At 37.7% G+C, this 24,785-nt stretch overlaps 1 protein-coding gene and 1 pseudogene across 1 annotated transcript; both read left to right on the top strand.

Annotated features, from left to right (window-relative positions):
- The first annotated feature begins 1,122 nt into the window (after window positions 1-1,122).
- On the top strand, window positions 1,123-5,828 carry LOC124829802 (disease resistance protein RGA2-like). Its single transcript, XM_047303378.2, has 3 exons — window positions 1,123-4,426; window positions 4,509-4,735; window positions 5,484-5,828. Exons 1-2 carry the CDS (start codon window positions 1,123-1,125, stop codon window positions 4,613-4,615), a joined length of 3,411 nt encoding a protein of 1,136 aa, XP_047159334.2. The 3' UTR covers window positions 4,616-4,735; window positions 5,484-5,828.
- A 12,008-nt stretch (window positions 5,829-17,836) lies between these two features.
- LOC124829849 (putative disease resistance protein RGA4 pseudogene) lies at window positions 17,837-21,431 on the top strand (annotated as a pseudogene).
- Window positions 21,432-24,785: the final 3,354 nt, after the last annotated feature.

The following is a 24,785-nucleotide window of genomic DNA, read 5'->3' as shown; positions in this document are numbered from 1 at the left end:
TAAACACTATGATTTGTTTTAGTATTTCTGTCCAAAATAAGTTACTTTTTAGATTTTTTTTTTTGTAAAATGTTCGCGCATAACTTTATTTATAAGAAAAACTTTAGTTATTCGTGATTCTTAGGGGTGTTCATGTGTAAGATAAGCTTCAACTTATAGGTAAACTTAAACTTGAACTAATGATGCTTTGAGTTATTTTTATTTGACTTTTTACTATATTCCTTATGTTATAGTTAACATTCACAATAAATAAATATATTTATTTATAAAGTATGATAAAAAAGATTATACATGTTATACAGCTTTTTTTTTTAATTATAATAACTTTCGCCCTTTTTTGAAAAGGAAAATATTTAAATATACACTTTATTTTGAATTGTTCTGAAGCTACATTTTTTTTCCTCATTTAGGCCTTGTTGACTTGAATGGATTTGAGGGAGAGTAATTAAGGGAATTTGAGAGGATTTGAAAATAAATTTTTTTGTTGAATATTTGAGTGAATTTGGAGGTAAATAATCTCATTTACCTCCAAATTCACTCAAATATTCAACAAAAAAATTTATTTTTAAATCCTCTCAAATTTTCTTAATTACTCTCCCTCAAATCCATTCAAGTGAACAAGTCCTTAAACTTCCAACATATCTGTGACTATATTGACAAATCCTTAAAGGATATCTTCTGGAGGAGAAGTAAGGAAAGGGATAGAATGTTGCATTGCTTGGAAGATTGATTTCGAATCTTTTGAACTCTGCTAATCGGTTATGGGTTTCCTTCACGAATCCAATATCTTTGGGGATGGCAACTTATTCTTGAGCTGCAAGAAGAAGGAATTCCATCATCAAGGTGTTGATACTTTTCTGAAGATGTTCTTCTATTTGTAGTCTCCCTTTTTTCCACAATACGAATGAGATTTATTTATTTTTCATTTTACTCAGATAAACTTCAAAAATAAAATGTACCTTGCTTCTGCCATTACAGTAATTGTTATATTCCAAATTCCCACCACAAGTTAGTTAAACTATACATATGGAATTCTTTCCAAACAAATTATTCACTCATCGTAGCCTCTCTTCTCCATAATCACCACCAACCTTTCCTTCATTCTAGCTCTCGTTCCTTCCAATGGCTGACGCTTTGCTGGGAATTGTGTTTCAAGACTTGCAATCTGTTGTTCAAAGCCAACTTGCAACCTATTGGGGTATTGATCAACAGGCACAGAAGCTTTCCAGCAATCTTACGGCAATTCGTGCTGTCCTCAGAGATGCTGAGAGAAAGCAAATAGCAAGCCATGCTGTGAAGGATTGGCTGCAGAAACTAACAGATGCAGCATATGTGCTTGACGATATATTGGATGAATGTTCGATTCACTCCAGAGAGGTGCTGTCTGATGATGGACATACTTCATGCTTAGCCCATGCACATCCTAAGGACATTCTCTTCCGTTTTCATATTGGAAAGAGGATGAAAAATATCACCCAAAGACTTCACGACATCAATGAAGAAAGACGCATGTTTGAATTACGAGTTGGTGTCACAGAGAAGCCAACAGTAGATGATGGTGAGGATTATCAAACTACCTCTGTCATAACCGAACCCATATTCTGTGGCAGAGACGAGGATCGAGAGAAAGTCGTGAAGCTTCTCCTAGAAGCTAATAACAATGAAGACCTCACCATCTATTCCATCGTTGGTATGGGTGGACTTGGCAAAACAACTCTTGCCAAGCATGTCTTCCATGACCACAGGGTATGTGAAAATTTTGACATGAGAATTTGGGTGTATGTTTCTGTTGATTTCAATGTGAAGGCAGTACTGCAATCCATCATAGAGTATGCCACCGGACAAAACCCCAATCTCCATACTTTAGAAACAATGCGGAAAAAGGTTGAAGAAGTGTTGCAGAGCAAGAGATATTTACTTGTTCTTGATGATGTGTGGAATGAAGACCAAGAGAAATGGAAACATTTGGAGGGGATGTTGCGGTTTGCAAGGGGAGCAAAAGGAGCTACCGTTTTGGTCACAACTCGACTCGAGGAAGTTGCTTCCACCATGGAGACGCATCCAGCTTACCATTTGACAGAATTGTCAGAATATGACAGTTGGTCATTGTTCAAAAGCTATGCGTTTGGACCAAACCGAGAAGAGAAAGAAGAGCTTGTGACAATCGGTGAAGACATTGTGAAAAAATGCGTTGGTTCGCCGCTTGCAATCAAAACACTGGGAAGCCTATTGCGTGATCAAACTGCGGTAACACAATGGGAAAATATAAAGGAAAGTGAGATTTGGAATATACGGAGTGAAAGTAGTTCTAAGACGGATAAGGAAAATTCTATCATGCGTGCTTTGAAACTAAGCTATTTTAATTTGGAGTTGTCATTGCGGAGATGCTTTGCTTTCTGCGCAATATTCCCCAAAGGTTTTGAAATTGTCAAGGAAGAACTAATTCATCTCTGGATGGCTAATGGATTTATTAAATCTGAAGGAAATGTAGAAGTGGAGGATGTCGCCAATAATGTGTGGAGAAAATTATACCGTAGGTCATTCTTTCAAGAAGCAAAGTCTGACAAGTTTGGTATGATTACAAGTTGTAAGATACATGATCTATTTTACGATCTTGCCAAGTCTATTATGGGTGAAGAGTGTGTGATGGTTGAGGAAGGAAGGTTGACTCAGTTGTCAACCAGAGTTCACCATTTACACTTCTTAAGTTATAATATGTCTGTCGATGCAGCTGCTTTCAAGAAAGTTGAATCTCTGCGGACTTTTCTTTTCGGTAATATTAGGCAGTTGCCATCAAACCATTGTCTGCGAGCATTATGTATAAGATCTTCTATGTTGCCCCCATTGAATGATTTAGCACATTTGAGATACTTGAGTGTGCATGATAGCTGGGTGAGAAATTTAAACGATTCAATTTGTCAACTGTCGAAATTGCAAATACTGAAACTGGAGTCTTGCTTTGATTTTTATGAGATACCTAAAAAGTTAACACAATTACAGGATCTAAGACATATTTTGATTAATAAGTGTGGTTCAATACCAGATATGCCTCCGAATATTGGCAAGTTAAGGCATCTAAGAACACTAAGCCTTTTCGACGCGGGTTCAACACCTGGGTATGGGTTGACAGAGTTGAGTGGCTTAAGGCTGGGAGGCAAGCTGCATATCAGAGGACTTGGGAATGTGAGCAACGAATGGGATGCTAAAGAAGCAAATTTGAGGAGCAAGAAGGAGTTGAATCGCCTATACTTGTCATGGGGTGGTGGTGCTAATTCAGAAAGTAATAATGTTAGTGCAGAGAGAGTATTGGAAGCCTTGGAACCTCCCTCAACTCTGAAGAGTTTTGGGATGAATGAATATCAAGGAAAACAGTTATCGAGTTGGATGAGAAGTGTTGTACATTTGAGAGACTTGGTGGAAGTTATACTCTTCGACTGTGACAACTGTGAGGAGCTTCCTCCACTTGGTAAACTACCACACTTGAAAAGGGTACACGTGCGTGGAATGAAAAATGTGAAGTGGATAGATGGTGAGTCGTATGAAGGTGTGGAGGAGAAGGCATTTCCATCGTTGGAGAAACTGAGTGTAGAGAATTTACCAAAGTTGGAAAGGATGTTGAGGGATGAAGGAGTAGAGATGGTCCCCCATCTTTCCCAATTAACAATTGATGGTGTCTTCAACTTTAAAGTCCCACATCTTCCTTGTGTTGAGGAGCTTCATGCTAGAAAAGTTGTAGCAGCGACTTCCTTCATTGAAGGGGTTGGGGATAACATGGTTTGTCTAAAGACTCTGCGTGTTAGCTCAATTAAAGAATTGAAGGTACTACCGGACCAACTGAGGAGGCTGGGTGCCCTGGAGTACCTTCGCATTGGATTTTGGTATGATTTGGAGCATTTTCCAGAACATGTATCGGAAGGTTTGACCTCTCTTCGAAGTTTGAGCATTTACTGCTGTGAGAACTTAAAATCCTTGCCTGAAGGTGTGCGACATTTGACATGTCTTCGGCATTTGAATATCGGCAATTGTCCACAGCTGGTAGCTCTACCAAGCAATATGAGCAAACTAACTTCCCTTCGGACTGTCTATATCTATGATTTCTCTACATTACCATATGGCTTACAATTTGTCCCCTCCCTACGAACTTTGAATATAGAAAGATGCATGTTTACTTCATTGCCAGACTGGCTGGGAGATATGACTACTGTTGAAGAATTAAGCATTTGGTTCTGTGAGGAGTTGAGGTCACTGCCGAGTAGCATTCAACGCCTCACCAACTTGTCTTATTTAAGTATAGACCGATGTCCTCATCTGAGAAAGCGATGCATGAGGGAAACAGGTGAAGATTGGCAATACATAAAGCACATTCCAGAAATAAAACTGGACTCCTACTCACTCCCAGAGGAAAAGTCTTTAACATTAAGTGGTGGTAAGTGAATGATTGTTTAATTTTCTATAATTTCTCCTTATTGTGAGATTGTTCATATTTTAAAGTTAGTAATTGCATGTAGAGAGTATCCGCCGATTATCTTGCTCATGGAACTGCTTCAAGACTGCTAGACAGCCTGCCAAAGGAGTGGTAAGCAGCAATTCATTTGATCGTGTACTTGAAGAGTGAATGTGCCATTCCAGGCACAATCGAAGAGCAGTCTTGAGTTTTTAGAGATTTCTTAAAGGATTTGGGGTTTTGGACTATAAATCGGATCGAAATCATTACTATCGCGTTCTAGCTCTTCAGGTAAGTCTCAAAATACCTAAGCTAGACAAATTTATAAACTGCAGATTTCAATTTCCCCCTATATTATTAATGCGGTTGATAATTGTATTGCTGCTTTCTTCCATTAGTTATCTCTTACTCTGAATACTTCACTGATAATACTAATTTTACTTTCATTGCGTGATGAATTCTACATTGAGTTTAACAATTCCCTGTATGCTAGAATCTCTTTAAACATAAATTTGGGCTACCTTTTACTGAAATCTTATTACCTTATGATACATTCAAGTATCCAAAAGCAAAGGTACATTCATCATGCACAACTCTCGTCTTTTAGTACCAAATTGGGATTACATTCTACGAATGGTTCATGCATTGCTATCCTAGAGTGATGATTTCTAAGTACTGCAGAGTTTTTAATGCACAATCTCACGTCTAAAATTCCTCTGCTATTATCCTGCTACTTATATATTTCACACTTTCATGACCTATTCTCAAATAAGATTAAGATGCTTTAAATACCAAAATCACTACCCTTCATAATGAGGAGTCCCTTTGCTCCATTTTTTTCCGCTTCACACTCATCATGCACTAATAGTGCATAATATATTAAGGACTCAAAGAATACGAATATTTGAATATAATGAATGACATTTGGTCACTTAATTTATATATTAAAGAAAAATCTTTGAAAGAATTTATATAATGAAGAAGCATAGCCATTCATTGATTTAAAGATTTAAGTTGCACTATGTTCTGTTTATTGCAGGGCTCCTTATAATCCAACAGAAGATTGAAATGGATGGATAAACACTCATACAAGGAAAGAGGTTGACGTTTGTTTATCTCAATAAGACTCATTATTGTAAATATCCCTGAGTAATAACTAGGAACTCTTGATTATAAATTTTATAAACTATAGTTTTGCAATTTGTAATAAGCTAGTCTTTAGTAAGATCATATGTCATACCTTTAAGCACTGCTTTCTAAGGTTAACTGTTGTGTCAGTATTCAATCCATGACGTTTAAAAGTTTGTTCTAATAAAAGGTGCTATATCGTTGGTCATAAAAGCTGACATTAGTAGCACAAAGATGACCCGTGCTTCCGATAGCATCAAATTCACTGCCAAAGTGTTCCACATATCAAAATGGACTTATTGGTCATGTTGGTTCCGTTTTCAACATATCTGAATGTTGAAGCTAATATATCAGGGTTGAAAACCAATGTACGAGGTTCCTATTACTAAAAGATGCAATTTATAATAATCATAGATAGAACTGTCAAATTAACCCATTTTAATTTTATAATATTTACCCCTAGTCCATGTGGGTTGGGACAAAAAAACTCACGGAACTAAAAAATCCTTTATTAAAAAAGTCCACAGAACTAAATACTCCCAAAGTTCTATGGGTCAGGGTCAGTCCATGAGCTTTTTTTTTTTTTACCAAATTTTATGTACGGGTGTTGCTCCCTCCACCTCCACAGCCTTCTCCCTCCACCTCCCCAATTATCTTTAATTCCAATTATATCCTTAAAGTTAAAATTTTTTATTTTTATTATTTTATTATTTTAATATTTTAATATTTAAATATAAACTAATATAAATATACATTATTAAAATACATTAAAAAGATATTCAAAAATAATAAATCAAAATATTAAAATATCTAATAAAATAATAACAGAAACATAAAATTAAAACAAAGCTTAAACGGATGTTGACATCCGTTGAAGGATGTCATCCGTTTAAGCTTTGTTTTAATTTTACGTTTTAGGGTTAAAGGATTATTGGAAAGATTATTGGAAGGATTATTGGAAGGGTTTAGGGTTTAGGATTATTGGAAGGATTATGACTACGTACCTGGAGAACCACGACAAGCACATTACACCACAAACGCACTGCACCACGTACTGCACCGAAAGCAAGAGGAAGATTGCTTGATAATTCTTTTCACGATCACTGAGCTTTGCAGAAAAATATTTTACTCATACAAGGAACTACGTAGGTTATCAGTGAAATATGTTATAAATGAGTAAAATTAAAAAACAATAATTCTAAAAATAAAATTTTACTGAGGGGCAAAATAGTAAAGGGGAGGTGGAGGGAGAAGGCTGTGGTGGTGGAGGGAGCAACACCCTTTATGTACAGAAAAAAAATTTATGATCCAAAAAGTGATACAAAAACCCATGAGCTTTTCTTTTTACCAAATTTTATGTACAGAAAAAAAAATTTATGGTCCAAAAAGTGATACAAAAACAGAGAAACAAAATTTTTATGCTACAATAACATATAACAGATAATTTATACAAAAACAACATATAGAATTTATTCAAGCTAAAAAATCTTGGATTTCTCCATCTATCCAAGCTAACTCAGGGTCCTCTACCCAAACATGGGACCCCGCTACAAAATTGACTTGATCAACCTTTGCATTTAAAAGAATCATCAATGTCTTTATCATTTGTGAACATGCAAACCAATTTGTGAGACTTTGCTCCCACAATACGAGTAAAGGTCAATCATATAAATGACAAAAAAATCACGTGTCTGAGTTTACATCCCATATACGAATTGTAATTGTTTACACCCTTTAGTTACACCTTGTACCAATTAACTAGACCATGCAGTGAAAATACCTTGCCTCCGTAAGTAATAAACCACCAGCAGTTTTTTCCTCGACTTCAGCAACCTGCATTCCATATTTAATCAATCAGAGGGTACATACATTTGATATGCATTTCATGCAGCAATTCAATTCTTTAAATATATTAGATATACATTTGAAAACCATGGTTCCTTTGCTTATTGGTTGTTAAAGACTAGGATTTAAATAAATGTTGAAATTAAGAAAAAATTAAAGTGTAACTTACAATAAAAAATAAATCTGACTCAGGTTATTGTGATTTTACATTGTGCCTCTGAACCTTATGGACCACTGTTCAAAAAGGGTATCTATTTTACTTCAACGTTTATTGGAAAACAAAAACAAGGACAAAAGTTTAGCAGCCACCTTATAAAAGTTAAATCATTGATCCGAATAAAAACCCAGCAACAACTTCAGTTCTGATCAGTAAAATATAATCATGTTTATACTTCAGGAGATTAAATTTATGTACCATAACATATATTGTGTAGTTTAAAGTGTTTGAAAAAAATGAGTTGCAAATTGTGGTTAGTGTAAGAATGAAGGTTGATTTTGGTACCTATGCATTGAGATGCACATAATAGAAGCTCAACAACAACTTCATAATACCTTGAATTTATATGGACCAGGTTGAAAAAATGTCATAAAATATACATCACATCCAAGAAAGTAAACCCATAATATTACAAGGATAAAAGGTAAGTAAAAATGTTTAAATACGCAATGACAATAAACCTGAGGGCATTCTAAAAGTGAAATAACCTTCTATCAAAGACGAACATAGAGTATTGGAGTTAGATAGGCCACACAAACCTTTGATAGATTGTAAAATATTGCTTTTCTCATCCCTTGAAGACATGTTACCATATTTTTCATTCCAGAGATGCCTATATTAGATAATGCTTCCCTTTGATTGAAAAGGGCACCACGATATCATCAAGAAATAGAAATTCCACAATTTTTTCTACGATTAAACTCCCATAGCTCATGGCCTTTCGGACTCGTGAAACTCTTGAATAATGGAGCCAACATGACACAATGCTTTCAATGTTGCTTCCGATAATACCTTTTTGTTGAAATCTTCAATGGCATTTGACATAAATTTCTTCAAAATATTCTCAAATATTGATTTTTGTAATGAAAAAACCTTTGAATGAAACATAGCAAGTGTCTGCAATCCCTTCACTACAAATCAGTACCTAGAACTAAAAAGAAATCAGTAATGTGAGCTTAATAAGTGTGCATCAGGAAATAAAATATAGCAAATGCCTGTAAAGTAAATAAATTTATTTCTGTCATGCATGTCACACTTAATCGAAGGTAGGATAGGAAGGGCTTTTTTTAATATATCAACTATTTAATGATTGATTCTGACAGCAATGAAAGTGAAGAATTGTTTTTCAACAAGTTCAAGAATAAAGTGACCATCAATATCCATATCTTTGAACCTCTCAGCAGAATTGTTTTTCAACAAGTTCAAGAATTAAGTTCAAGAATTATAGTACATGCCTTCATAACTTGCAACTGTCTCTGGTAGTGCTCCCTTAATTTCAAAGCTCTGCAGAGAGCAAACACAAAAAATTGCATATTACAATTCCCCAACAACGACAATTGAGGAAAAAAGTTACAAAAAAGTGGGAAAAGTTGCATGCTAAAGCAAATGTATTGCAGTCTTACCCAAATTTACAGTAAATAGCAAGTTGAAACAACCATCATGTAAAGAATCAAGTTTCATTAAACTGACACTCTAGAAAGACCTTGACAAAACCAATTATATAAAAAAAGATGTGGCATATGTTGTACAGAAGTGTATTTTGATTAAAATTTATAGCATAAAAATAACCAATGGGTCATCTTATGTACTAAACTTGATGTTCGTGTGAGGGGTCGAGTCACCTAAATTCGTCCGGTCTCTTCTTGTGATCCTTCCTTCCGTAAGTCGATGTACGTCCGTCTTGTGCGCCTGGGAGGGTACCTGTTAAAGGTGCTTCGATGTTTAAGTCAAAGGTCTGATCGGTTGTTTTAGTACCGCAATAAATGTGCAATTAATTAATCTGCCTACTTCTTACCTTTGACTTGTATTTATAGTTTTGGTCATTGGCCTAGGATTAGCAGGACCTTAATCCCGACCCAATCCCGAGCCCAATCCTCCAATCGGTGTTTTACCTTAATCACCTCTGCAAACTTACCTGTCATGGCCGTCTGGATTGAGTGCTCGAGTCCGACCAGACGTCTCACATGCTATGTCTGGGACAGTCCAAGGGTCATCTATTACATCAGGCCCCCCAAGCCCTAGACAACTAGTTGTCGTTGGGTTTTATAATAAGGAGTGGCTGGTCAGCGCTTTTTGAATTTGACTTTGAGCGGGAAAACACGTGTCATACTATCATAGGCCGTTTGCCTCGAGTAGCGAGATGGTCGCTTGATCTGAGACGTTGATCGTGCCAGATTCGGACGGTGGATATGGATCAACGGTTTCAAAAATTTTGCTATAAATAGGGGCGCGGGGCTCAGTCACTTTCACATACACTCTTTTTCTTCTGTTGTTACCGTTTGGCTGAAAATTCTTTTTCCAAGGTAAATAATAAATGTCTACTGTTCGTGTTTTTTCTTCCAATGAGTTGACGGGCAGGAGAGGCGAGGAGTCATCCGACGGGAGCCGGTCGTCGTCTCCTAGCTCGGTGTCTTCGTCCTATCTTGAAAGGCCCGAGCAAGAGGGGAGAACAAGATCGAAGTCTTCCGTGCGTGGCGGCGAGAGGGTTATAAACGGGATATCGCTCTTCCTTCTTCAGGGGGGCGTAGTCATAGAAGCTGAACAGGCTGAATCGGCTGGTGGGTGGCCTGTGATCAGGGAGTATGACTGGGCTTCCCACGAAGTGGGGTCCTATGAGTTCGAATTTTCTACCCGGGAGGAATTGCAGTTATGGGTGGAACGTTCGTACATAGCGAGGGATGGGGAAGATGCCCGTTTGTTCCGTCTCGGCGTTAGTCATCCTAACGAGCGAGTTTTTCACAGAAAGGGGACCCATACTGAAGACTTTTTCTTTGTATATACGTATCTGTTCAACCAGATGTTCGTTCGGGTGTCGTTCACTGCGTTCCAATCAACCGTGCTTCGAAGGCTGAACGTTGCCCCCTCACAACTACATCCTAACAGTTGAGCCTGTATTCAAGCGTTAGTGGCGATGTGTTCGGCGCTAGCGATTACTCCCATTGTTTCCATCTTTTCCCACTACTTTAACGTCTGGCCGATTGTTAAGCGAGACTGGGTCTCTTTAACTTCTGTCCATGATGGCTGTCTGTTCAAGCCGAACTCGGAGTCTTTCAAAAATTTCAAGCACCGCTACTTCAAAGTAATAATCAAAGAAGGCGATCGCTCCCAATTTCATACCGAGGCGGACGGGTCCTTGTTCCCCTTTTATTGGACTAGGGATCCAACTAAGATAAATGTTGTGTCGGTCGGCGCTATGACCCCTATTGAGATAGAGGCAGTTAAGACCATTGAATGCCTTGAATTTGAAGATGAGGGAGTGCTCTAACAAGAAGTCGCCCGGCCCTTCCAGGACCACTCTCACACCCCCTCCTGCTCTTCCGGAGGCCCCGTCGACATACAAATTCCACTCGGCCATATCAAGGGTTTGTGAGATTTCCACAGCGAAGTTGGCTAAGTGTTGGCCCCTGATCGATCCTCGGGGCTCAAACCTTAATCTGAATTCTGACAGCTCCACTACCGAACTGACCATCCGTCCGTCCAAGTCAAGTTTCCTCAAAATCTTGGATATGGGATGAAGTCTTATGGCCGCGTTGAGGAGGGCCAGAGCCACCTTTTCCACTTGTTGGTAGCGTGTTTCCGCGTCTTGCAACACCCGATTGACAAAGTAGACAAGCCGAGGCTCCGACCTCTCTTGAACCAGAGCGGCGCTGATCGTGGTTGGTGACACACCCAGCTAAACTTGCAGGTCCTCCCTTGGACATGGTTTGTTCATGACCAGAGGGTTGGTCAGGACGCCTTTGACCTCCAAGAACGCCTACTCGCACTAGGCGTCCCAACCCCCAACGCCAGCCCCTTTCTTCATTTTCCTAACGATCGGCCGTATGCGTTCGGCCAATTTTGGAATGAATCTACACAAAGAAGTGAGTCGACCCACCAATCTCTGAATCTCTTTAAGGCTAGCGGGGCTTCTCATCTCCAGGACGACAACACACTTGTCTGGTTTGGCCTCTATACCGCTGGCGCTCAGCAGGAAGTCTAAGAATTTGTCGGCGACTACTCCAAAGGTGCATTTGGCTGGATTCAGCCTCATGGAGTACCGCGTCACTTGTCCGAAGACCTCCTCCAAGTCCCGGACATGGTCTCCGTAGAACTTTGACCATAGTACCATATCGTCAACATAAACATCCATACAACGGTCGATCTGTTCTGCAAAGATCTTGTCCATCAAGCGCTGGTAAGTGGCCACTGCGTTCTTGAGTCTGAACAACATGACGTCATAACAATAATTCACCCTCTCAGCTATGAAGGTCGTCTTCTCCTGATCCGGGGTGTACATCAGAATCTAGTTGTAGCCGGAGTAGGCGTCCAAAAAGCTAAGCATCTGAAAACTGGATGCCCCGTCAACCAAACCATAATGCTTGGAAGCAGATGAGAGTCCTTGGGACATGCCTTGTTCAGATCGGTGTAGTCGGTACACACTCGCCATTTTCCAGTAGCCTTGTTGACCATAACGACGTTCGCCAGGTAGGTGGTGTATGTCACTTCTCGTATAAAACCGACCTCTTTCAACTTGCGCACCTCTTCGCTAACAGTCGCGCTCTTCTTTGTGCCTAGCCTCCTCTTCTTCTAGGCGATCGGCTTGGCCTCCTTGAACAGGGCCAGTTTGTGAGACATCATCGAGGGGTGAATGTCTGGCATGTCAGATGTAGCCCAAGCGAATAGGTCGCAATTGTGCCAAAGGATTGCCCATAACTCCTGCTCTATTCCCGGCTCCAAGTCCTCCGCAATGTAGGTAGTCTTCTCCTTATTATGCCCTACCTTCACTTTGCGCAGTTTCCCAATTGGTTCAATCAGATCATTCGTGTTTGTACGAGGGTCAAGATCGGCCGTCGCCACCTCAGAGCTCACCCGGGGGTGGAGCTTTAATCCTGCTACGTAGCATTCTCGGGTCGTCTTTTGGTCGGCCCTGATAGTGCATATGGTTCCCCTCTCTTATGGGTACTTCATGGTTAGATGGGGGTGGACATTATCGCTCTAAACGCGTTTAGACATGGTTGGCCTAGGAGGACATTGTAAGACGTGTTGGCGTCTACCAACAGATACCGAACCTTCTTCTGGTCGCCCTCCCGCCTAGTGCCTAAACGAGTGCGGAGATCAACATAACCACGCGTGTCCACCCTCTCTCCCGCGAATCCTACTATTTGTTCGTTGTAGGGCACAATCAAGTCCTCCGATAGGTCCATGCACTGGAAGGTCTTCCAACACAAGATGTTGGCGGAGCTCCCCTGATCAATCAACACTTTACTCACCCCGTACCGAGCGATCTCCGTCGTGATCACCATGGGGTCGTCCTACTCCGGGTCTGGAGCATGGAAATCGTCATTCGTGAATGTGATTGCCTGCATGGATCTCTTGGCCTTGTGCACCGAATTGACCGAGCAAAGGGCCCTAATATGGTGTTTCCGCGCCGATGAGGATGATCCTCCCCCGACAAACACTCTGAAAATGATGTTAATGTGACCACATAGCGATCGGTCGTTACTCTTGCTTCTACGCCTCTCTTGACGGGAACAATTACTTCCAAAGTTTCTTAATTGTCCCCTACCACCCTGCCCCGGCGGACTTTGTGAGGACTACGCGATCGTGCCGAAGAGCCAACTTGGCGTTCAAGACGTTCGATCTTGACATACCTCTTCAACTGTCAAGCTCGGATAAACTCCTCGATCTGGTCCTTGAGAGTCACGCACTCCTCCATGGTGTGACCCAAGTTCTGATGCCATAGGCTGTGCTTGTTCCCGTCAGCACCGGGCAGGGTAGGGCGCCTCTTGGGCACCTGTATGAGCTCAATGCTCAAAGCTTCTTGTAATATCTTCGCTCGGGGGCGTTCAGTAGGGTGTTCTGTTGGAAACATGGACCCTTGGGGGCTACTTTAGTCTGAACCCCTCGATCTTTCCAAACTTTCCCCCTGGCTCCTGTCCTCTGATTTTTCCTTCGCTTCCTGGATCTCCTTTCGGTAGGACTGCCTCATTTCCTCCACCCTTATTTCGTCTGCCGCCCGTTCACGCGACTCCTCCAAAGTCTTCGGCGCCCGCCGGCAAACACTTTCATTAAATGGTCCCGGTTTAAGCGCAGGTAAGGCATACTGAAGAGCCAACTCCGAGTTGAGACCCTTCACTCGCTGAACCATTTTTTGGTAGCGGTCCATGAACGCTTTCAGTGTTTCGTCCTTGCCTTTCTTGAGGACACACAATTCAAAGATGTTTAAATCTTGGGAACGATAGTTGGCAAACTGTTGTCCGTACATGGCTTTGAGGCCCCCAAAACTTTATATAGAATTTAGGGGCAGAGAGTTGAACCACTCCAGGGCTTTTCCCTCGAGGGATAAAGAAAACGCCCGACACCAGATTGCCCAGTCCCCGGTCCGAAATGCCATCCGGGTAGTGAACACCTTCACATGATCATCAGCGTTGGTCGTCCCATCGTAAATACTAATCTTTGGTGGGACGAAATGCTCAGATATGTGGTCATCCATGATAGCTTGGACGAAAGGTAGGTGATCGGAAGTATCCTCAACCTTGACCACCAACTACTTGCTCAAGGTCGCGCTCTCCTCCTGGTCGGCCTTAACCTTACTTCCCTCGACCACTAACCCGGGCGGTTTCCAGGTAGGATCCGGCATGCTACTGTGCTCCGAAACACCTTCCTAGGCAGCCTTGCCACGCTCCTCTTCGGTTTTGTCTCCCGCCCCTGATCTTCTCTCCTGTGTTATGCGAGCTGAGCATTGGGCCCGCACGGCCACCATCTTCGCTTCATGTCGTTGCTGCAACTCCTGCATCTGTTGTTGTAACATCCTTATCATCTCGATCAGGTCCTCTCTGCTCATGTTTCTCATGGTTACCAATGAGTTTAGTCACTCGGCCCCACGGTGGGCGCCAAAATGTTCTTGTATGGGGTCGAGTCACCTAAATTCGTCCAGTCTTTTCTCGTGATCCTTCCTTCCGTAAGTCGATGTTCGTCCGTCCTGTGCGCCTAGGATGGTACCTCTTAAAGGTGCTCCGATGCTTAAGTCAGTAAAAGGTCTGATCAGTTGTTTTAGTACCGCAATAAATGTGCAATTAATCAATCTGCCTAACTCTTACCTTTGACTTGTATTTATAGTTTTAGTCATGGGCCTAAGATTAGCAAGGCCTTAATCACAGCCCAATCTCGAGCCCAATCCTCTAATCGGTGTTTTACCTTAATCACCTCTACAAACTTACCTGTCATGGTCGTTCGGATTGAGTGCTCGAGTTTGACCGGATATCCCACGTGCTATGTCTGGGACCGTCCGAGATATTCATTATTTGGGTAAGAAGTTGGGATTTTAGGAAAAACATAAGATATCACCAAATATTATTACTAATCTGATCCTTTGATACCTATATATGAACGATGTCCATTTTCCAAACAAAGATTAATCTATTGCATGATTCTATGTTTGGAAGTTGTATTGTGGTATGAAATTTATCTTAAAGTGTTTGGAGTAAGTAAGAGTGAATTACTTGAGTTTCAAGCTTAACAAGAAAGGTTTTAATGGGTGATTTTGAGTAATAGGGGCTGGTGTGAGGGAATTACTTGGGGCTATTATGAAGTAATTTAAGACTTGTTAGAGGTATTAGTGGATTAAAATCTTTTATGGAATATAGGGGTGGTGATTTGTTGAAGTTTTAAGGTGTTTTAAGTGTAAAAATGAGGTTTTGAGTAGTGAGATTTTGAAGTAATGAGTGTAAAAAGTTTTGGGCGGTTGGGAGGTTGATATGAGACCTATTAGGACTTGTCTAAGTTGTTAAATTATAAAAATCTGGTGTAGAACAATGGGTGTCATCTTGGGGTGAGTTCTTAAGTGTTTTTAATCCAAATTGAGGTTTTACATGGTGAGATTTTGAAATAGAATGACTGTGAGAATTCTAAGGTGTTGGAGTATGCTAACAAGTGTATTTAGACTTGATCATACAGGTTGTAAACTGGTATGGAGGTTAGAAAGTGTAGAATGAAGTTTGGGTATTTGATAGAAGTGAAATTGGGTTTTAATGGGTCAGTTTAAGTTACAACAGTATTTGCAAAGTTTTCTTAGGGTCTAGAGGATCCTAGAGGCCTGTAGAAGTTGGGGGTTAAGTGTTCAAAGTGATAAAATTGAGTTTTTATCTTACTGATAGTGTTGAGCGCCCATTTTCCAGTGGCCAGGGCATTGAGCGCCAACCCTTGGCCCCCAAGTGCCATTGGACGCAGTTGGGCACCATTGCACCAGTTTCGGTAGGGGGGTCAGGGTTGTGGATATCAATTTTTGATGTTCTTTAGGTCATTTTGAGGGTTTTGGACCAGGAGCTGTTGGTGAGGGTTTCAAAGCTGTTTTCCTTAAATGTGAGAATCAAGATGCCATGAAGAAATTGTGCTATTGTGTGATTTCTAATGACTTATAAGGGCATTTATATTTCTTTAATATATGATCAATAGTCTCATGTATTGATATAAGATGTAAAGGAGAAGTTATATCAATGGTTTCAAAGTTATGAAGGTTATTTCTAAGGTGGAACTTCATGGTGTGGTTTCAAGTATGTTAGAATGAATGCAGGTAACTCAATCTTGGGAGTTTCCCTGACACTCTAATTGTCATACATTCTCACATAGAGAGGTTTGACACATGTGGTGAGAGTAGTAGGTATCTTAGTCTTGGATGCTTCCAATATGATCCCAGGTGTGGAACAGACTAACCTTGTGAGTGTGGTAGGGTGAAACCCATTGATAATGACTTTACAAAGCAATAGAAGATATTACAAATGCATAACCTGTCATAGCTCGACTTTCATTGTAAATCTGGATAGTCCGATTAAAGTATGATCACGTATAAAGTGTTTGGTTGGTTAAATTGTGTTATAGGTATCACTTGTGGAATGTTTAAAATATTTAAGTATATTATGAAATGTATTGTATCTCTAGCTTACCCTAGCTTATGTGTTTTGTCTATCCATGTATTGTTTTTTTTTTATAATGATCACCTTGATAGATAGCTTTTCAGTTGATTCAGCGGTTGGTTGAGAGAGAAACAACTTGATAGATAGCTTTTGCTCTTCAAGGGTATAATATTTTACATTTCTCTCACGTTCCTGGTAAGTTATACGTTTTCTTTTAATAGTTTTACACTGTTAAAATGAGATGTTGCAAATATATATATATATATATATATATATATATATATATATATATATATAAATAAAGGATGTAGAAAAAAATATCTAAAGGACTTGTAAGATTAACAACCAATCAAGACATATCCTTTTGTCTTTTAAACTTGCAGAAAGATAAAAATGTGCAACAAAAAAAATCTGAGGACACATTAAAAGTAATTATTTATTTATTTTGAAAATTAATTAATTTTTAAAACAATGTTTAGCAGTGTATATCATGTATTAAATTAGTTATTCTTATTTATACGGTAATTCAGAATATTGAAAACAAATAAATGTAATAATAAAATAACTTTTTAAATAGACAATTTTTTATATAAGAGGCAAGGATTTCAAATTGGATTGCAACTACGGAAACCATGTGCAATATGGAAAAGATTGTTGTTACTTCCACATACAGATTTGGTGGAGTTAGTAAAAAACTGCATTACTAAGAGGTGTTACATAATACAAGAAAATAATTGCAAAGCTAACTATTATATTCCTCCTTAATATTCTAAAGCTTCTACTCTTTCCGGTTAAAATATGTCAATTAATTAAGTTGCTCATTTCGGTTAATACAATTCTTAAAATACATTCAATTTTTTCTTTTGATCTCTCAATATTTGTTAATATGTTTTTTCCCATTCATATGATCATGTTTTATGCTGATAGAATAAAGAAAGAAACTTAATACAAGTAATTCATTAACATTCCAATGGTGTAACATAACAACAGTCAATCTAATAAACTTGTAGACAAGAGTCATAAATATGAAAGAAAACACCTAAAAGAATATATCTTTATTAAATAACTAAATTAAAAAGCTGTGAAATTTGAGCGCAAATGAAGGAGAAAGTGAGAGGACATGTTTATGGAGTGCAATGACGGGAAGAGAGCGAAGTTGGTACGCAATTATAAGGATGTTTTGACTTGACTCCTTGTTTGAACACTCCTCGTCAACAAAAGCAAAGTGGGGCCACTCCTTGTGAGAAAACAACACGCTATATTTATTGCCATGGCCACCAATTGCCAATTCAAATAAACGAAGATTGATAATTTTCTACGATCACCACAAAACACTCTTCTCCATACTTCCTTCTCCACAGTCATAATCATCCCAAAAACCCTCCTTTCTGTAAATGGCTGAGGCTTTGCTCGGAATTGTAATTCAAAACTTGCAATCTTTTGGCCAAGACCAACTTGCAACGTTTTGGGGTGTTCACCAACAAACTCAAAAGCTTTCCAGCAATCTCACTGCAATCCGTGCTGTCCTCAGAGATGCTGAGAGAAAACAAATCACAAGTCATGCTGTCAAAGATTGGCTGCAGAAACTCACAGATGCAGCATATGTGCTTGATGATATCTTAGATGAATGTTCAATTCACTCCACAAAAGTGAATTTTGACGATCGACATACTTCATGCCTATCCCGTCTCCATCCTAAGGACATTCTCTTTCGTTTCAATATTGGCAAGAGGATGAAAGACATCACACAAAGATTTCATGACATTCACGAAGAAAGAAGTATGTTTAATTTAGTACCCGGTGTCACAGAGGTCCAAACAATCCTTGATAATTGGCGCCAAACTAGCTCTGACATTACAGAACCTATAGTCTACGGCAGAGACCAGGATCGAGAGCAAATTGTGAAGTTTCTTTTGGAAGATGTTAGTGACAGTGAAGAGCTCTCCATCTATCCCATAGTTGGCATGGGTGGACTTGGCAAAACAACACTTGCCAAGCAGGTCTTCAATGATAACAGGGTATGCAAACATTTTGACTTGACAATTTGGGTTTGTGTTTCTGATGATTTCAACACTGAGGTAATACTACAATCCATCATAGAATGTATCACTGGACAAAATCCCAATCTCAATAGCTTAGAATCAATGCGGAAAAAGGTTGAAGAAGTGTTGCATGGCTCAAGGTATTTACTTGTTCTTGATGATGTGTGGAATGAGGACCAAGAGAAATGGAAGCAGTTGAAGGGAAAGTTGCAATGCGCAAGGGCAGCAAAAGGAGCTTTCATTTTGGTCACCACTCGACTCAAGGAAGTTGCTTCCAGCATGCAGACGCATCCTGCTTACCATTTGAAAGAATTGTCAGGAGAGGATAGTTGGTCGTTATTCAAACACCATGCGTTTGGACCAAACAGAGAAGAAATGGAAGAACTCGTGTCAATTGGCAAAGAGATAGTGAGAAAATGCGTTGGTTCGCCGCTTGCAATCAAAACATTGGGAAGCCTTCTACGTGATGAAAGTGACGTAAAACAATGGCAGAATGTAAAGGAAAGTGAGATTTGGGATATACGGGAGGAAACTAGTTCTGCGACAGGTGAGGAAAATTCTATCATGCGTGCTTTGAAGTTAAGCTATTTTAATTTGGAGTTGTCCTTGCGGAGATGCTTTTCTTTTTGTGCAATTTTCCCCAAAGATTTTGAAATAGACAAGGAAGAACTTATTCATCTCTGGATGGCTAATGGATTTATTAAATGTGAAAGAAATGTAGAAGTGGAGGATGTTGGAAATAAAGTGTGGAAAAAATTATACAGTAGATCATTTTTTCAAGAAGCTAAGTATGATGAATTTGGTATGATCACAACTTTCAAGATCCATGATCTATTTCATGATCTTGCCCAGTCTATTATGGGTGAGGAATGTGTGGTTATTGTGAAAGGAAGATTGACTCCATTGCCAACTAGAGTTCACTATTCAAGCTTGTTCAATTCTGGTGTGTCTGATGATATGACTGCTTTCAAGCAAAGAACGACGACTGATTTGAAGAAGGTTGAATCCCTGCAGACTTTTCTTGATATTGGTGGTATTGGCCCGGTGCCATCAAATCATTGTCTCCGAGCATTGCAAACAAGCTCTTCATTGGTGTCCCCACTCAAGGATTTAACACTTTTGAGATACTTGAGTTTGAGATTTTGTAGATGTTCGGAAGAAAGCTTAAATAGCTCAATTTGTCAGTTGCCGAAATTGCAAATACTGAAACTGTTTCATTGTCAAGAACTTCATGGGTTGCCTAAGGACTTGACACGATTACAGGATCTGAGGCATATTGTGATTAATTGTTGTCATTTAATACAAGAGACGCCTCCGAATATTGGCAAGCTAAGGCATCTAAGAACCCTGAACACTTTTGTTGTGGGTTTGAAAGGAGGGTGTGGGTTAGCAGAGTTGCATAGCTTAAAGCTGGGAGGCACGCTGAGTATCAGAGGCCTTGAAAACGTCCCCAATGAATGGGATGCTAAACAAGCAAATTTAATGAGCAAGAAAGAGTTGAATCGCCTACACTTGTCATGGGGTAGTAGTGCTAATTCAGAAGGTAGTAATGTTAGTGTGGAGAGAGTACTCGAAGCCCTGGAACCACCCTCAGCTCTGAAGAGTTTTGGGATGAGAGGATATCAGGGAAGACAATTATCCAATTGGATGAAAAGTTCTGTAGTTTTGAGAGACTTGGTGGAAGTTGAGCTCTTGGACTGTGACAACTGTGAAGAGCTTCCACCACTTGGTAAACTAGCACACTTGAAAAGGCTAGAGGTGAGTGGAATGAAAAATGTGAAGTGGATAGATGGTGATACGTATGATGGCGTGGAGGAGAAGGCATTTCCATCGTTGGAGAAACTGACCATGAGCAATTTACCAAACTTGGAGAGAATGTTGAGGGAGGGAGGAGTAGAGATGCTCCCTCGACTTTCTGAATTAAGAATTTTTTGCGACTCCAACCTTAAATTTCCACGTCTCTCTTCTGTTGAGAAACTTGTTGCTATGAGCATTGACGAAGTGGCTTCCTTCATGGAAGGGGTTCTGGGGAATCTTCCTTCTCTAAAGACCTTGGGCATTTATTGCATTAAAGGAGTTGTGGTATTACCCGACCAACTCAGTGGGTTGCATGCACTACAAGAACTACGTATTGAAGGATGGTATGATGTGGAGTATTTTCCAGAACACGTGCTGGAAGGTCTAACATCTCTTCGAACTCTGTCCATTAAAAACTGTAAGAAATTAAAATCATTGTCTGAAGGAGTGCGACATTTGGCTTGTCTTGAGAGTTTGACGATCGGTAATTGTCCAGAGCTGGTGACTCTACCAAGCAATATGAACCAACTAACTGCCCTTCGGAATGTCTCAATTATTCAGGGATACTCCACATTACCTTATGGCTTACAACGTGTCCCTTCCCTACGAGTTTTAGGTATATATGCATGCACATGTACTTCATTGCCGGACTGGCTGGGAGACATGACTACTCTTGAAGAATTAAGAATTCATTGCTGTTGGGAGTTGAGGTCACTGCCGAGTAGCATTCAACGCCTCACCAACTTGTCTCATTTAGCGATACGCGAATGTCCTCATCTGAAAAAGCGGTGCAAGAGGGAAACAGGAGAGGATTGGCAATACATAAAGCATATTCCAAAAATACAACTATATTTCTGGAGGGAACCGACGTTTTGTGATGAATTCAAGAGTATTTTGTTTACTTCCCGTAATGTTTAACTCTGTCTTTGAAAATTTTGTGTAGCCTTTTGCGCAGTGTATATATTGTTTGTGCTCAGATGAAGTAGTAAAAGGAAATCAATTTTTTTATATGCAATTTCTGGGTGATATAATGCCTCTTATTAAAATCATTTATATTCTATCTTTAACCTCTCTTTTTCCCCTCATCTCACGATTTTAACGAAGTTCTTGTTGTTGCTGATCTGGATTGATCTAAATTGCATGTGTGATGCTATGAATAATTCAAATACATCAATCCTCTGGTATGCATCATTTTTATAATTTTCTGTGCTTTTGTTCTCTATGTAGTCATTGGTGGTACATTCCAAAGAGATTTCAAATTTTTTATCTGCTATTGCGTTGTATGTGCCTCAAATTGGTGTCCTTATTCATTTTTTAGTGCAGTATTTCATAAAAAAAACAAACTTTGTAGTTATTGTCCTTTTCAATCTATATCTTTGGAATGTATATTAATTCATTTTTTTGTTATAGTATTACCTTTACGATAACTATAAATAAAGCGATAACTATAAATAAAGCGATTTATATACTTTTATGTATCCTTGACGAGTAGCAATTATATAAGATTATGATAGGTTGTCATTATTTGTGTTGTTACAAACACAAATTAAAGGAAGTAATTACTTATTTATTTTAAAAGTTAATTAGTTTTTAAAATAATTTTAAGAATTTCTATCATAATTTAAGTTGATTAAAAAAAATTCTTATAAAACAAACATTTTTTATAAATATATTGTTTCGTAATATAAATCATTTATATTGTAAATAAATATATTTTGTTTTTTTAAAATAATATTATTTTAAGAATAAAAGTAATTTTTTTTTAAATTTAACTTTATTAAATGATTAACCGAGTAACTATAAATAAAAAAAATAAAAGACAAAATAAAATATAATAGTATAAAAAATAATTAATATTTTAATATAATTTACTTTTAAATAATTTATTAAACGATCAAATGATTATAAATTATAAACGGATAAAATTAAAACCAAAAAACAAATAATATAAAACAAATGAGTTAATATTTTTTATATAAGTTATTGTTTAATAATTAAAATATTTAAAATACATTGGAAAATATTTCTAATGATGATTAAAATGTGTTTAAGACACACATTAAAAGAAATAATTATTTATTTATTTTAAAAATCAACAAATTTTTTAAATAATTTTTAGAAATACATATTATGAATTAAATTGATTAATATATAATTGACATTTTTAGAGATTAATACGAAAGTTTTAAATTTGAGAAAGTACTAGTTGTATCAAAAACTAAAATAATAATTTATTAGATATGAAATCATAGATTTGAAATATATTACTATTTTATGCTAAATCAGTTTAAAAGCAAATCTAATGGATAAAATAATATAATAAATATTTGTATTATTAATATATATATATATATATATATATATATATATATATTATTTTTTAAAAGGTTATTATTTTAAGAAATAAAAATAAAATAATTTTAGAACCTCGATAGATATGTCAAGGTCCAAATTAGTTCAATCTAAGTGTCTCAAGAGCTTTCTCAAATCAAAACGATATAATTTTAATCTAAAGTAACATTTCAATTAACCAATTTTAGTTTAATTAGTGAGTTGTCTAATTAATCTATGTTTAATATATATTTTTATTTAACTGATGACAATATAAATACAAATATTTTAAAGCAATTAATTGGATAGTTTTTACATTTGGTTTGAGTCTTATTAAACTCTTTAAGCTACACTTTTTCAAATTGAAAATAGTAAAATTTATAACATTAAGAAGTGATTTTTTTTATTATAACTATATAATTTAAACATTTAAAATAAACTATTAAATACAGTGTTTTATTTTACTATATATTCAATGATATATTTTCAAAATATTGAAATAATGTTTATTTATTTTAAAAGTCAATTAATTTTTAAAATAATGTTTAGCAATATATCATATATTAAATTAATTAATTTTATTTTTATGGTAATCCATATTAGAAACAAAACAAATAAATAAAATAGTGTAAAATATTTTTTGGAAACAATTTTTTATATAACATAAACCGTTTGTATCATTAAAAAATATATCTTATCTAGCAAAATCTAAATAAAGAGAGGCAGCTGTCAACACCCAATTTCGTCCGGGTAAGTAAATAAATAAAAAAAATAAGAGAATAATAATTAATGGTGGGTAAAAAGGATAAAATAATGACTATAATACCAGACACAATATTTTTGAAATGTTAGTTTAATATGGTAATAATTTGAATCAATATTATGCTAATGATTATAAAAATAACTAAAATAATATATTAATATAATCTGGTGCGTTGCTTTTAAAGAGGAAAATATGATTTTAAAAATAGACAAATTTTCTGACGATAATTATAATTAATGTCTTGAATATTATTTGATTTCTTTTCTTTGGAACCTAGACATTTTCTTTCTCTATTTTGTTCGTTGACAATTAATTCACAATTAAGGGCAAAATTACCATAATATTACAATGTGTGTATATAAATACGCACCTGTCATGGAAAAAAGGGAGGAGAGAGAGAAAGAGAGTATAGAAAAAAATACATTCTCACACATAAGGGTTCTGTCAAAGACAACACGAAGCAAGCACTAAGGGAGTATCAAAAGCTAAAAAGGTATGTTATGTCTACACCCTTATTTTTCTCTTTTTATTGTAATTTGAAGTTTTTCCTAAAAGGTGGGCTTTTTTTTTTGAATTTTTTGGTGCCAGAATGAAAACTGGGCTTTGGTGCCAAGATGAAAACTGAGCTTGGGTGTCAGGATGAAAATTGGGCTTTGGTGCCAGGATGAAAACTGGGCTTTGGTGCCAGAATGAAAACTGGGCTTTCCTTTTTTTTTTAATTCTTTAGTGCCAAAATGAAAAGTAGGCGTTGGTGCCAGGATGAAAACTGAGCTTTCTTTTTTTTTTTTGAATTCTTTGGTGCCAGAATGAAAACTGGGCTTTGGTGCCATGATGAAAACTGGGCTTTAGTGCTAGGGTAAAAACTGAGCTTGGGTGCTAGGATGAAAACTGGGCTTTGGTGCTAGGATGAAAACTTGGCTTTTTTTTTCTGGTGCCAGAATGAAAACTGGGCTTTGGTGCCAGGATGAAAACTGAGCTTTGGTGATAGTTATGAGTGGGCGCAAGACCTCCCCATATGGGTTGCCTTTCCTTCTCTTTTTCCAGATTAAAACGAAATTTTTGAAATAGTGGCCGAAGATGTAATTTTCCCATTCTTAAGCCCTATTTCGATTCTTTCGGTCTATGATGATGATACCAGCTTGGAAGTCACACTTTCGATCATATGCACATGAAAAGGTAGTTTTAGTGTGCTCACGAACATTGCAACCATCTCCTTGTTGTATAGAGGTGGCTCCACCTGTGCTGCCAATTCTCTATATAGTTGCACATACTCCTTAAAAGACTCCTCCTCTTTCTTTGTCATGTGGTGAAATTGTAACATGTCTAG

Source organism: Vigna umbellata, chromosome 10, assembly GCF_029865625.1.
Source record: "Vigna umbellata cultivar VRB3 chromosome 10, Vumbellata_1.0, whole genome shotgun sequence".
NCBI classification, from domain to species: domain Eukaryota; kingdom Viridiplantae; phylum Streptophyta; class Magnoliopsida; order Fabales; family Fabaceae; genus Vigna; species Vigna umbellata.
Note: the sequence above shows the minus strand (reverse complement) of the source record. Positions and strands in the feature narration are given on the sequence as shown.

Excerpts from the sequence above, each read along its gene's own strand:
- LOC124829802 (XM_047303378.2), top strand. The coding sequence starts at position 1,123 with ATGGCTGACGCTTTGCTGGGAATTGTGTTTCAAGACTTGCAATCTGTT. Across the intron at positions 4,427-4,508 it reads GTCTTTAACATTAAGTGGTG|AGAGTATCCGCCGATTATCT; the intron begins GTAAGTGAATGA and ends AATTGCATGTAG.